The sequence below is a fragment of the Olea europaea genome, chromosome 13 (genome assembly GCF_002742605.1).
Source record: "Olea europaea var. sylvestris chromosome 13, O_europaea_v1, whole genome shotgun sequence".
NCBI lineage: Eukaryota > Viridiplantae > Streptophyta > Magnoliopsida > Lamiales > Oleaceae > Olea > Olea europaea.
This window is the reverse complement of record NC_036249.1, coordinates 1,910,411-1,925,965: the sequence shown is the minus strand read 5'-3', so window position 1 is coordinate 1,925,965 and position 15,555 is coordinate 1,910,411. Positions and strand designations below refer to the sequence as shown.

Sequence of the window (15,555 nt, the reverse complement as noted above, 5' to 3'; positions counted from 1 at the left end):
GCAAAGATTGCCAAGCTTCTGTATCAGTTTCTGGAGGGAACTGAGTCAAAAAAGTCATTGTTTCTTTCCTACAAATGCCCGTGACTGGAGCTTCTAACTGCTTGTCGTCATTGCCGAATATGAGACAAAATAGTAAGCTGATACCATGAATAATGTCATTTTTTGCTTAAATTTGAAGACCCACGTCAAAAATCAGTGATGACTTTCCATAAGATCAGCAAGGGTAATCTTTCCACAGTTGCCAGTATCCAATCGATCGAATTGTTTACAGATCTGTAAGATATCTTTCTCTGGAACCATACCCATCTCCTTGAGCTTGTAAATGACGTACTCTGACTTGCTGCCATATACCCAGCGGAAGGAAAACCAAATCAAAATAGAAAAAAGCAATACTTAATACAATTCTTTTGAAGTTATATTCAGCATTTCAACAAATTCAAGACACATTTGACAGGGAACCATTTCAAAGTAAAAGTGTCAAGAAAATTTAATGTGATCTAAACATCATAAAGTAATTCAATTTTGCAGTATCTAAAGATAATCCAACAGAATAAATGAACCTGAACTTGAGGCTCTGAACCTTTTAAGGTGAAGGACTCGGACCTAATGATAAACGAACAAGAACAGAACATTTATCGCAAATCCCAAGTACTGACTTGATCTAACTCTTCATTTACCAGAACTTGATAAGTTCCCCTGGAGTACATTTTCTCACACAAACCAACCAAGTTTCATCCAACAGGTAAATTGCTGCACTTCCATTGAACAAATGACATAATTTGAAGAACTAAAAAGCATATGTAGTTCACTATACTGAGATATCACAGTTAAACATGAGCATGGGTCTAGTGGTTTAGTTACCAATTAGCCTTCACAGACCAAATTAACATACAGTTAAGTCTCAACAAATTGATAATCTAGGGAGATGACAGATTATTAGTAAGAGTAATCAATTATATAGAAACAATAAGTTGACACTTATATTTAGATGGACTTCTACACTAGTACCATTATTTACCACCTTTGTTATAGGATTAATAAAGTCAATTCTTTGTTCCACAGCCCAGGGTTATTAAATGCATTTTGGATTCTTTGGTCTGATTCATCATCTCTACTGTATGTTTGTCTCTAACTCCATTAAAACAATCTTACTTGTCACCCTTGGAATATACCCTATTTTGTTTGATATAACCTTCGTAATGTCTTTAACCAATAACTAGAAAAGCTTAGATTACCTTTTTTAATCAAAATAGAATACTTTATTATGCTTGCTTCAATTATTTATGTTCTGATATTTCAAATGGAAATAGAGATCATAAAACTCCCAAAACTATTGCCAACACCGATTCAATGTCCTCTACCAAGCCTAGTTAATGATAAATCCTTCATATTTTCATATTGATCAATTAGAAGTGATCTACCAAATCTAAAACGCCTTACTCATAGTTCGTATTATCCCTCAAAATGATATAAAATATTAGGTGTTACATTTATAACTTATACAGCATGAACTGAATTGATTCTAACAAAATTTCAGAAATTATTGCATACTCAATATCCATTATTAGATTGTATCTAAGAACTTATCAGAAAAGCATATTTAAAATTTTGGAGGTTGAGTATAAATATATCGCCATGAAATTCATATCACATCAACTATGTCAAATAAAATTTGGAAAATGAATGCATACCCAGTACAATTTGAAGTATCGCGATCCTTTAGAGCTTAAATGACTCAAATGAAGTAAATATAAGAAACATTCTCTTTGAAAGTTAATTAGATTGAACAAAGTTATTTACCTCACAAAACCATTATTATCAATGTCGGCGGCAAGAAACTGCGAAACAGTCATATCCTGACCGAGCACCCACTTGGTCATTCTCCTATGTCGTTTGTCAACCCTTGCTTCAGCCAAATAAAGAAATGCCCGAGCTACGGCAAGTGTCGATACAAGCAACCAAGCCGATGCGAAAATCCGACCAGGCAAAGAAGAAAATGCCCTGTCTCCATATCCAACAGTAGTAACCGACATGACTGACAAGTAGAATGAATCCACCAGATTTAACCTCTCGACAAAATGCAAAACAGTAACTCCAATTCCAATACAAAGAACCACAACTCCCAACGCCAATGCCACCTTCATCCGAATCCTCATTCTCCCCTTCTTCACGTCAATTATACAAGACCTAGGGTCATGTGATCCTCTACCCTTAATAGTCCTCAAAAGATAATTTTCTTGCAAATCAAGCACATAACTAACCATTCCCGACAGCAAAATATCAATAAAACCAAATCCCACAAGAACAAACATGATGGAAAATAACTTGGTTGCAGTACTATCAGGAGTTATATCACCATATCCAATTGTACACATGGTGACAATGCAAAAATACAAACCGTCAACCACAGTGTGAGTCCCAGTGCCCTTAAAATCATCCCTATTAATGGAATATATAACCACGCCAAGACTCAAGTATACGATCAAGAGCGCAACAGCTTGTCTTACAATTGGTGTTTTTCCAAACTGGGGTGGTTTCGACACTGGCGAATGATGGAATTCATCGATGAAAGCCATGGCTGGTGCAGTCTTGCACCTGTGGAGATTAATCTTGGGCACTGAGTAGTTAGGATCAATCAACCAAGAATGCCGGTTTCCCACATCAAGATTGGATTTTTGCGGGTCAAGATTCATTCTTTCATCATCCAGATTGGACTTTGTAGGCTTAGGAGAGGTCACGCTTAATGTTAATGCATCAAGAAGGGTTGAAAAGGAAGAGTCTTTCAAAGGGGAAGATGACAATAAAGGGGATCCAAAAATGAATCTATCTTTCAGTTCTTTTGATGGGGTGGAGGATAAAGGCGGGATGGTGATTTCATTGTTTTCAGGTAAAGGGACAAGGGAGAATGCCGGTGGTGGTGAAGGTTGAGACCTTCTGGGGTTTATATAAGGGAGGAGTGGCTCTTTTTCCATCTGGGTTTGACGGGAAATCAATTTTGGCTTGGCCGTAATACCGGGAAACCGGGGGAGAGCGGTGGTGTAAGGCAGCTTCTGATACGAAGAGACGTGCTCTGTTCGATAGAATTGAGGAAGCATGCATTAATATAGGGGGACGTTTGCCGGTGTGGGAAAAATTGGGACGGATAAAATGTTTGGGAAACAAAATGTCGTAATGGCTGTGAAAGGCCGTTTGACCCTCATCAAACTTTTTTTTGGCCTTTGACCCATTTTTTACATTTAAAAGAAAAAGAAAAAGTTTTCATTTTCTATTTGGCCTTTATACCCTTCTGTCTTATATAAACAATTCGAACTGCTCCAAATTGAAATTAAATTGAAACCAAGCAGTGAAGAAGAAGGCAGCAACGAAGAAATAGCAGTTAAGAAGAAGAAATTAGTTGTTCCTTTACCTTGCGAGNAAATGTCAATTTTGTTCTTGTTATGTGTTGTAATTACAAAAACATATCATTTGTCCAAAAGACAATAATACCCTCTTTAAAAAAAATAATAAATTCAAACAATCCCACTTAAATCTCAAAACGAAATCGCTTTTCTTATCAGATTTTTCAAAACAGTTAAAAAGAAATTTCCTCTTCCATCTGCTTGAACATTGAAATCTCAAAAAATTATCAAAGGCTCAACAAAAAAGTATTACTCACAATCGGCACTTGAATTTGATAAGTATAAATACGTGTGTTTAATTTCATTTTAGTTAAATTAGTACATTATTTGAATATTTAAATTTTATTTCAACATATAATTTTAGAAAAATGAAATATTACAGTCTTGAATGGATGTAAAATTATTTTTTTTAGCAAAAACGAGGAAAAAAATTCATCTGTGCAGATGTAAACAATCGAATTTTTGTGTCCGGGCTGGATGTTTAACAGCCGGTCCAGATTAGGGGCCGACTGTTAACAGCTGGCTCGGATAGGACAGGCTATTACACGTAATTTTTATTTTTTTTATTCTCGTAATTACAATTTTTTTATTAAATGATTTATCGTAATGTAGATATAGGATCAGCTGTTGTCCCGATTTGTTGTTTTGGTGAATTTGAAAATAATGACAATGATCAATGGGTGTGAAAATGGACGAGTGAAAGACATGGTTGTACTGCAATTATAATAACATCCAGTACATCATATGCAGAAATGTACAATGAGATACAGAACTTGTTGAAAGTTGATCCCTCTAAGTACGCCATGGAATTGGGATTTCTAATGGGCGAGAATACATCCATTTCAATTCCACCTATAACGATTACTTCTGAAGCTGAAATAAAGATTTTAATTGAAATGAATCAGAAACGTGCGATTCCTATTTGCGTAATTTTGATGAAGAAGAATGTCCCCAAGAGTGAACAGGTAGATTTCGATGGAGGGGATCGTAATGTGAATGAATTTTGGGACACAGTGAAAATAGTGCGTGATGATGTTGTAGCAGTTCTAGAGATAGTTGCTCCTCACCATGATGTCACTGTTACACACAGAATTTGCTCTGTAGTTCAAGACAACGAAAGAGATAATGACTTTACAAATGAGAATTTGATTGCTTTATCTCGTTTGAGACATGCGTCGAGTGGGAGCTCACAGGCTGGACTGAGTGCACGGTCCTCTAATTGTTCGCGTATAGTCCCCGATGATGAAGATTTGTATGTCGAGCAACTGTTTGACACAAAGAAAGATTTGCAGGAAGTTGTTCACCGGATTGCTTTGAAACACAATTTTGAGTTTAAAGTGAAGAAATCAAACAAGTCGATTTACACAATTATTTGCGTTGACGTTAGTTGCCTTTGGCGTTTGCGAGCAACGAAAATGGACACGAATGAGTTCTTTGTTGTTTGTAAATATGCACGGGAATATACTTGTGAAGTGGGTATTCGTCGAAATGATCACAGGCAAGCCCGATCATGAATCATTGGTCGGGAAGTAATGCACAAATTTCAGGACCCACGAACAATCTACAGACCTTCGGACATTATTAATGATGTTCGTCAAGAGTACGGGGTGGTCATGAGCCATCAAAAGGCTTGGAAGGCCAAAGAATGTGCGTTGAAGGACTTGATGGATTCGACCAAGGAAAGTTATGCTAAATTGGCCAGGTATTAATTTCAATTGTTTATTTAATTATTTATCGAATATTTATCTAATGTGTAATTAATTATTTAATTCAATTGTTAATTTTTCATTTTTTTTAATATTGTTTATTTAATTATTTAAATTATGATTATTGTTTATTTAATTGGTCAGGTTTTGCTATAACATGGGAAGAATTAATACTGAATCGGCATTTTTTATTGAGAATTCGCTTCAAATATTTCTTTATGGCCCTTGGACAATGCGTTCGAGGATTTCGAAACGCAATGCGATCCTTAATTCTAATGGATGGTACAACCCTCAAGGCGAGATACGAGAACAAGTTGATTATTGCAACGTGTCAAGATGCTAACATCCAAATTTACCCTCTTGCATTCGTCATAGTTGACAGAGAAAGTGATTTGGCAATGCGTTGATTTTTCACGAAGTTGAGGGAAGTAATTGGGGATGTTGAGAACCTTGCATTCGTATCTGACCGAGGGCAGTCAATAATTAATAGTATCGCCGAAGTTTTCCCCGAGGCACATCATGGTTATTGTACGTACGATATATAAGGAAATCTGAAAATCAAGTATCGAGGCAAGGGCATCGTTACATTGTTTAGGAGAGCTGCAGAGACTTACAGTTTTCAAGAGTTTGAAAAGTTTATGGTTGAAATCGAAAGTAAATCCTATGATGCATGGGAGTATCTGACGGAGATGGGGATCGAACATTGGGCACGATCACATTTTCCAGGACGTCGATACAACATGATGACGTCGAACAATGCGGAGTCGGTCAATGCCTTATTTAAGAAGGATCGAGAGTTACCAATTCTCGCAATGTTTGAAAACATTCGTGACAAACTGCAACAGTAATTTCATAATCGTCGTGAGGAATCACAAAGTTACACAAGTGTGCTAACCCCGGCTCAGGAAGATAAACTCTTCAAGACTTTAGAAGTGGCAAGAAAGGTATATGCAGAACCACTAGATCAGTTTCGCTTCTCCGCGAGATGTGCACGTAATTTTGGATACATCGTCGACTTGAATGATAACACGTGCACGTGTAGACAGTTTCAGTTGGAGAGTTTTTCGTGTACACATGCAGTGGCGATAGCTATGTATAGAGGAATTCCACCACACATCTTATGCAGTACTTATTACACGACTGGTTCTTGGAGAACAGCATATGTCGAAACAATATTTCCTGTACTGAATGAAACCGAATGGGAAGTTCCTGATCACATTCTCTCATTAAATAACTTGTTACCACCAACAGTCGGCCCACATACTCCTGGACGTACATGTACATCTAGAATACCATCGATCGGAGAATTTTCCTGGCCCGTAAGTGCGGCAGGTGTGGTGCAACAGGACATACTAGAAGATTTTGTACAAGTCAGATCCCTCTGCATGACAACGTAACAAATGTATAATTGAAATTTATGTAACATTATTTATAACATTGATATTAATTATTCACGCATGTTCTTAATGTTAATTATTTATGTTAATTATTAGATTTAGTTTTTTATTTTAATATTTCATTAATTAGTTGCGTAATATTTGAAGTTAATCCTTTTTTAAAACTCAGTGTGTTCTCCACAATATACCCAAACATTATAAATATGTCATAAAAGATTTAAATAAACACATAAACTAAAAAACAAATTTTAAATATTAAAAAAATAATATATGTTTTACAATTATTTCTTAATTACAAATGAATGAATGAATGAAATATACAATGTTTAAACGTTACAATATGTACAATTATTTTAAAGAAACAAGACTCAATATCTACGGATCACCATTAAATTCAAATAAATCACAAGCTAATTTATTTTTCCAATTTTGTATCCACGCCTGGTTGATTGCGTCAACCTTTTGTGCTACACTCAAAAATTCTATGTACTTGATAGCGAATATGTCGCAATCAACCCTACAATTACAAAATATCGTATTAGCACTTACAAAATATTCTAACTAGAACGTAAGTTGTAAATTACAAAAATAAAATAATAAATACTAACAATATTTGCTGTCTCGCTGTCGTTGTGTCTCGCATGGTGGCTAGTCTGTCTTGCACAGTAATGTTTGCTCGTCTAGCCAGCATGGGGACGATCACAGACACCAACTCCAGATTTTGCTAGAGCTGACCTTATGTCAGGCATGAATGATCGGGGTCATACGCATACATAGTTGAGTCGGCAAATACAATCTCCACTACAATGTAGTGATTATTGACGCACACCGAAATGTACAGATGCATACAACCCTCCCATGACTTTCCCCCGACACTCGGCCACATCCCTATAACCCACTCGATCATGTATGTAGGCACCATGTACTCGCTACCCATAGCTTGCAACGTCTGGTACTCAATATCAACAACACGTATGAACTCAGTATTCAATATGAGTCGGCTAGGAATGTTGAACGATCTTGGATGTCGTTCAGCTCGATCTCGTAGCAAATCCATGGCGAAGTCAATGTGCTGCACAAATTAAAAAAAGGAGTTATTTAATTTCATAAATGTAAAACGCAAAAATATGTATACGTAATAAATAAAACTATTACTACTTCACTTACATCATCGGCGAGCCAAGCCCCCGAAGTTGTGATGTCGTGAAACCACTTGTAAGCGTCTGAGATCGTCTTATGAGCAATCCTGCGACTGACTCTGAAAAATAAGAAAAGAAATTGTTAAGTAAAAATATAGATGTGTCAGCATCTACGTAATGTACTAATCCTTAACGAATAATACAATACTTACCCGGGTATAAGTGCTTTCCACTCCGCCTCGAACGCTTTCCACTTAGCGTGGTCTACCTCCCTGAATAAATTTGAGTGCGTGCCGTCAACGAACCTCCTCCTTTTCGTCTCCACGGTAAACGGAGACACGATGTACTGTAATGGTGCCCTCGGCCTCTTGCCGACCACCAGCTCCAGCACATCAACAGTCCATGAAACCCTCCCAATATCCAACACTCTCTCACCTACCATCGGGACCACCTCATTCGTCCCCTCCGACACAAAAACTACGTCCGGTGAGTCTGGCATCTGATATGGTACCCTCTCTGCCTCAGATACCCCATCCTCCTCCTCCGACACCCTCACGACCTCCGCCTCGGGTAACCCCTCCTCCTCCGACACCTGACAACCTCCACCGCCGGCACCCTCCCGACTGCTGCCTCGGGTACCCCCTCCTCCGACAGCACCCTCCCGACCTCATCCTCCGGCACCCTCTCCTCCTCCGACACCCTGACGACCCTCTCCTCCGACACCCTCTCGACCCCTTCCTCCTCCGACACCCTGACGACCCCCACCTACAGCACCCTCCCGACGCTCTCCTCCTCCGACACCCTGACGACCTCCACCTCCAGCACCCTCCTGACCGTCGCCTCGCGTACCCCCTCCTCCCTCTCCATCGGGGCCTGATCCTCCATCTCCATCTCCATATCTATCGGACCATTGAGATATGAAGCTAATGCATCATCCGATACCCACAATGAGTCAACATACCCCGTCTGACCTCCTCGACTCTGATAACCATCGACCCCTCCATCATCCCCTCCGTCCCGATAGCCGCCCACCCCTTCGTCATCCCCTCCACTTGTCCCTCCGTCACCCCCTCCGTCCTGATAGCTGCCTGTCCCTCCGCCACCCCCTCCATCCCGATACTCGCCAGTCCCACGCAGGCCTACTATGTCGCCCCGTATTGCTATAACCTCAGCATAAAGGTATGCTAAACCGACCTGTACCATCCCGACATCACGTCGTAAGTCAGCTACTTCGCCTCGTAAGCCAGCTACGTCGCCTCTGATCTCTATCATAAGTCGAAACATATCATTGATAGAAGCACCCTGTCTACGTGCAGCTGATCCACGTGGGAGGTGTTCGGACGCAGGAGACGGTGATCTCATGCAGGGAGGTGACACTCTCGACGGAGGTGATCGCCTGTAGGGAGGGGACACTCTCGACGGAGGCGAAATCCTCGGAGAATGTGACACCCTCGACGGAGGTGACACCCTCGGCAAAGGCGACATCCTCAGGGAATGTGTCACCCTCGACAGAGGTGATAGTCGACGGCACTCCTAAAAAAAGAAACATTACAAATTAATAACTTCATTAAAAAATTATAATGATAATCAACATATTATATTCAATTAACATATCATGTCCCGATCGATGATGGACTCAGGCCTCTCTTGAGCAACACAATCTGTCAACAACTCACAGATATAAGTCTGATCCTCCTCCTCGATTGACGGTGTCAGCTCAGTGAGGACTTCAACCTGACATATTGACATTTCATCGAATTACTGACCACATATCCTGCTTCGAAAATGACACACAACAGAAAGCGCAAATATATAATACGTACCTCAGGATCGTCTAGGATAACTAATAGCTGTTTTGCAAGGGGCTTATCTTGTACTCGTCAACGGTGCATCTGAGGGATGCATGTATCACCTCTCCTCGCATACCGACCAGTCAAGATGGGAACAGTCTCGTAGACCCATATCTGCAACAATTACGATTATTATATGTACAATTTAATAAAAAAATGGATAATGCATTATGTTAAACATTTATCTGCAAAGCTAACGGCAGGCCATATACATCGTACTCATGTTCCGACCTATCTCCCCTAGGCATTGAATGCCCCCTCCTGAAAACGTGTAACGTATCTGAAAAGCATCTCTCCCTCCACGAATAGTTGTTGAACATATCGATGTCATCAACAACTTGCAAATGAAAAACGTCAATCGACGTCTTCCTGTGATGACACCTCAGTACGCTCTCTAGTATAAATATCATCCCTAACTTCAACTTGTCGGACATCTGGTCGCATCCCCTAAATGCATCTCCTAACTGCGCTAATGTCACTGTCGTGTGCCCATTAAAGTAATCATTCAGCAGCCTCTTGTCTGTCGAAATACTAGACCTCGCTGCCTCTTCGCCCATACATTTCAATCCAGTGATGAGGGCAAACTTGAATATAGAAAATGTAGCAACCTTGCCCCCCAAGATCAAAGTGGAGGGCATCTCCGTTAACTGGCTTAAGCAGCCGACACGGTAATGAATCGATCAACTGCCCAGAGAACTGTACAGATCGCAGTGAATACTGGGGCCATAGGTAGGATCGACATAATATCTCTACGTGCTCCTCGTCCAGTAAATCCAACACTGCTGTGAAGTTGGCAAAGTTACAGTCCGACGTAACTTTGCCAGGAACCTATCTCAAGACTGCATCCAAATGGTAACCCATCCTGCAAAATTTCAAATGTTAGAACATTTAAAACATAATGTCATAAAATTCAACTAACCGAACTGTGAGTAATATATGCATGAAATAACAGATAATAAAGAAAATAAATTAAAAATTACACAACAACTTATAAAAAGGGAAAAAGTAATTTTTATAAAATTATTTATTTCATAATTTATTTTAACCCATGTTAGAATTTTATTTCAATTCTTTATTTAATTAAATTTGATTATTTATATTTAATTACATATTTAAATAAATTATTTTGAAAATTTGTATTTCTTACTTATTTAATTTGTTTATTTTTATTTAAATGTTCATTATTTATTTCAATTGTTTATCAAAATTATTTATTTCGATTGTTTATTTGTTTATTTCAAAATTTTTTTAATTGTTTATTGAATGCTTAATTTTAATTATTTATTATAATTGTATATTTAATTATTTTCTTTAAATTATTTATTGAACATTGAAGCGTAAATATGTAATTATTTGTTATATTTTTCTTTAGTTGTTTATTCAATATTTATTTTAATTATTAAGCGAATATTTAATTATTTATTTTAAATGTTAGATATTTATTTCAATTGTTTATCTACATTTTAATTACTTATTTTGATTATTTTTATCCAATTATTTTTCATTTAATTGTTTCAATTATTCATTTAAATTATTTGATTTAATTACTTATACTGATCGATTATTTACATTATTTGTTGAACAAGAGCAAATGCAAATATTTTATTATTTATTTCAAATGTTAGAAATTTATTTCAATTAAACATTAATTAATATTTTGATTATTAACATTTATTCATTTATCATTTAAATAATCATTTAATTATTATTTAAATGTTCATTATTTATTTTGTGTGTTTCAATTAATTATTTATCCAATTGTTTTTCATTTATTTGTTTCAATTGTTCATTTAAATTATTTGATTTAATTACTTATATGAATCGATTATTTAAAATTATTTATTGAACAAGTAAAGGTAAATATTTAATAATATCATTTCAAATGTTAGAAATTTATTTCAATTAAACTTTAATTAATGTTTTCAATATTAATATTTATTCATTTATCATTTAAATAATCATGTAATTATTATTTAAATGTTCATTATTTATTTTTGGGCATTTCAAATAATTCTTTAATTACTTATATGGAAAGATTATTTTAATTATTTATTGAACAAGCAAACGTAATTATTTAATTCAAATGTTAGAAATTTGTATCAATTAAATTTTAATTGGTATTTTGATTAATAACATTTATTTATTTATCATTTAAATAATCATTTAATTATTATTTACTAGTCCATTATTTATTTTTGTGAGAAATTAATTATTTATTTCAATGATTTTTCATTTGAATTGTTCATTTAAATTATTTAATTTAATTATTTAAATTATTTATTGAATAAGTAAACGTAAATATTTAATTATTTATTTAAAATGTTAAATTTCTTTCAATTAATCTGTAATTAAATTTTACTTGCATATTTTGATTATTAACATTTATTCATTATTTATATTTTTCTTTTATCATTTAAATAATAATTAAATAAATATTTATCATTTAAATAATAATTTAAAGATATTAAAAAAAAAGTTAAAGCAGACGGGTCGTCTGTTAACAGACGGCACAACCGTCTTCCCCGTTTGGGGGTCGTCAAAAGACGGCCCCCTTGCCGGAGATTGTCATTTCCGGCGATATCCGGCACCTAAACCTTAAAAAATGTTAGTTTTTACTATTTTTACATATTTTACAATGATTTCTACCATTATTTCCAACAAAATAAACCTTTAGCACAGATTAATGGGGGGAAAATTATGCAAAACTTACTTTCTTCGCTTCTAATGGTGGCCGGTCGGTCTCCTCCCAAGAAAAACTCGTCGGTTTCCTTCTTTTCCTTCCCTTCTTTCTCTCCTGTCGTCGGTTTCAAATTTTCTTATCAGGGGCAGTTTTGGATTTTCATTGTTTTTAAAGTTTTTACAAATTTTTTTTTTTAAATGGTGGTCAACGGCCATTTTGGAAAATTGTATGTTTTTTTTGCCTATCTGCCACCATTTCCTCTTTTGGAGAACCATAATACGGACAATTGCAGCATCCTTCAAAACTAGGGCAGAACAATTCAACAAATATTATGGTTGAAGAAATTTATTTAAGGACTAAAGTTTTTTATTCTATACTAGGCTATTGAGAATTTTTAATTGATTTGTAGATTTATTTTAAAAAATAAAAAAAATACAAGTCAAAGAGGCCTGCTAACATAATGCATTTGATTATTAGAGAGATTAGTGTTTGTTGAGCATAGAATCATCGAGTTAGTGGCCAGATTTTAGGTGCTTATGTAGTATGTCAGTTCACTACATGTTCAAATATTTGTTTGCTTATTTTTCTTGGTGTATGGAAGTAACCTCAATATACGTAGTCTTCAAAGTCTATTAAAAGATACCTTCAATTGAGTTACTATTAGTTTCATACTATGCCCCTGTTTGTTGCATGTTTTTTCCTCCATTTTAGAAAAAATATAGCTGTTTCTCAGGCCCACTTGCCATAAATGTTTTGACTCTCATCTCACATTTTGCTGTGAGAAGTGTGCCCAACGATAGGAATTCTTATTCCCATTTTTGATAAAATGTGCAACAAACAGGGGCTATATGTAGGATGGACTGCATATACAACATTGGTGATCGCTGTGATACGAAAGTTACAACATGTTCTAACGTGTTAAATGTGGAGAAAGTGTATAATGCATTAGATGATCGTGGTGTGTACGCAGTAAAATATATAGAATTCTTGAGCATCAACGGTCCAGTAGAACAAGTTAATGGCTTCTATATGAACATATGGAGGGAAAATATGGCTGTCGGTATTTTTGCCCTTGATTATGAATCTTAGAACCTTTTGACGTATTTGTATGTTTATGAGTTATGAATGTAAATATAATTGTATATTGTATGTTGAATGAGGAGTTTTTTAATATTATGAATAGAAGTTTATTTTTCGGGTTGATGTAATTTACATTACAAGGGAGATAATGTCGATTTTTTTTAAAAAATGTTGGTTGTTTAACCCTGTCATTCTCCTAATTGTCTATAGTTATTTAAAAGACTCCAGTCTTTTTCGAAAAGAATGACCGTAGTCATCTCCAGTCTTTTTAAATGACTACAGTTATGACTACAGTCGTTTTAAAGTTTCGTTTAATACGACTAGAGTCGTTTTAAAAAGACCATAGTCGTTTTAGGAAAACAACTAGAGTCGTTTAAAAAAGATTACAGTCGTTTCCTAAAACGACTACAATCAAATTTGTAACATTATAGATCGTGTTTGGTTGTGACTTATTAGTTTAAATTGAAATAAGAAGATGAACTTCATTAAATGCAATTCATATTGCTCCACCAAAATGAAAGTAGATCAGATTTAGCTTCTAGGAATACTACTTACAATAATGTACGACATATAAGGTGAATCAAACTTTTGTTTGGTTTCAACTTACTAGTTTAAAATGAAATAAGAAGACGGGCTCTATTATATACAATTCATCGTGCTCTACTAACAATGTTCAAGTATATCGTGTTTTTTTTTTTTGAGTATGAGATTTACAATAATGTATAACGAAATATAAGCTGACATCAAACTTCTAACATATAGCTCATGTTTGATTTCGAGTTATTAACTTAAAATGAAATAGAAGATGAGCTCGATTATATACAATTCATCATGCTCCACTAACAATGCTCAAGTATACTGTGTTTAGTATATCGTGTTTAGTTTCTAAGTATGCGATTTACAATAATGTATAACGAAATATAAGTTGACAATCAAACTTCTAACATTATAGATCCTGTTTGGTTTCGAATTATTAGTTTAAAATGAAAATAAGAAAACAAGCTCTATTATATACAATTAATCGTGCTCCACTAAAAATGTTCAAGTATACTGTGTTTAGTTTCTAAGTGTGCAATTTACAATAATGTATAACGAAATATAAGTTGACAATCAAACTTCCAACATTATAGATTCTGTTTGGTTTCGACTTACTAGTTTAAAATAAAATAAAAAGACGAGCTCTATTATATACAATTCACTCTGCTCCACTAACAATGTCCAATTATACCGTATTTAGTTTCTAAGTATGCAAGATAAAATAATGTATAATGAAAGATGAGATGCAAATTGATTTGGATAAGCCAAATCATAATTTATAACATTTTAAATCGTGTTTGGTTTGATTTCAATCTATTATGTATAAAAATGTATATAGAAAACAAGTATATAATCGAAAAATGAGATGTCGAATTTGAAAAACGACTCCAGTCGTGTAACATGACTGCAATCGTTTCATGTAAACGACTGGAGTCGTTTAAAGAGACTATGATCGTTTTTTTCTTATAAAACGACTCTGGTCATTTTAAACGACTATAGTCTTTTTTGTTTTTAATGGAAAATGACTGAGTCATTTAAAACGATCGGAGTTGTTTTCCATTCGATACTTATTATATGAAATAAACGAATATGATAAAACTACCAAACATTCATAAAATCACAAAATTGGCATGTATTATGACAAAAACTCACAACAAAAAGCATAAACTGTAATAAATAGAAATCAATTTGTGTTGTTATCTAAACAACATGCTATCAACTAAACAAACAATATGATAATCCTCCAATATTCTATCGGCTAAAGGTATTGTACTTGTATACGTTAGCCAGTTGTACCCAGTTACGGCACACCTACTACATTTGTGTCTTTTGGGAAACTCTCCAGTAGACAAAATCCCTGTTATTTTAGTAGATCCACCTCGTTTGTAAAACAATTTTCTTCTCTATTGTTTTGAAGTATCTCGGATCCATTCGTAGATAAAACACCATTTCATCATTCCCACTTCATTTCCACGTCCATTTTCCTTGATCATTATTAACAAAATCACCAAAATAAAATATAAAAATCCATTTTGAGTCCATAGATGTAATTATAATAGCAAAATTTCACAATGTTAGCAAATAATGAATCAAAGTAATATAAAGTGACTACAGTCGTTTTCATGGTCGTTTTAAACGACTGTAGTTGTTTAAATGACTATTATGTCGTTTAAAACTACTATAGTCGTTTGAAACATCTGTAATGAATCTGTCGCTAAAAAATATATGAAATTTTGCTTTTCAAACCTATTTGAGCTAGAAAAATGCA

General features: G+C 35.1%; 1 protein-coding gene across 1 annotated transcript; it reads right to left on the bottom strand.

Moving 5' to 3' along the window:
• Nucleotides 1-6: 6 nt before the first annotated feature.
• LOC111407237 (two-pore potassium channel 3-like) lies at nucleotides 7-3,059 on the bottom strand. The gene is made up of 2 exons (XM_023036601.1): nucleotides 1,801-3,059; nucleotides 7-340 (listed from the first exon to the last, which is right to left on the bottom strand). Exons 1-2 carry the CDS (start codon nucleotides 2,970-2,972, stop codon nucleotides 193-195), a joined length of 1,320 nt encoding a protein of 439 aa, XP_022892369.1. The 5' UTR covers nucleotides 2,973-3,059; the 3' UTR covers nucleotides 7-192.
• Nucleotides 3,060-15,555: the final 12,496 nt, after the last annotated feature.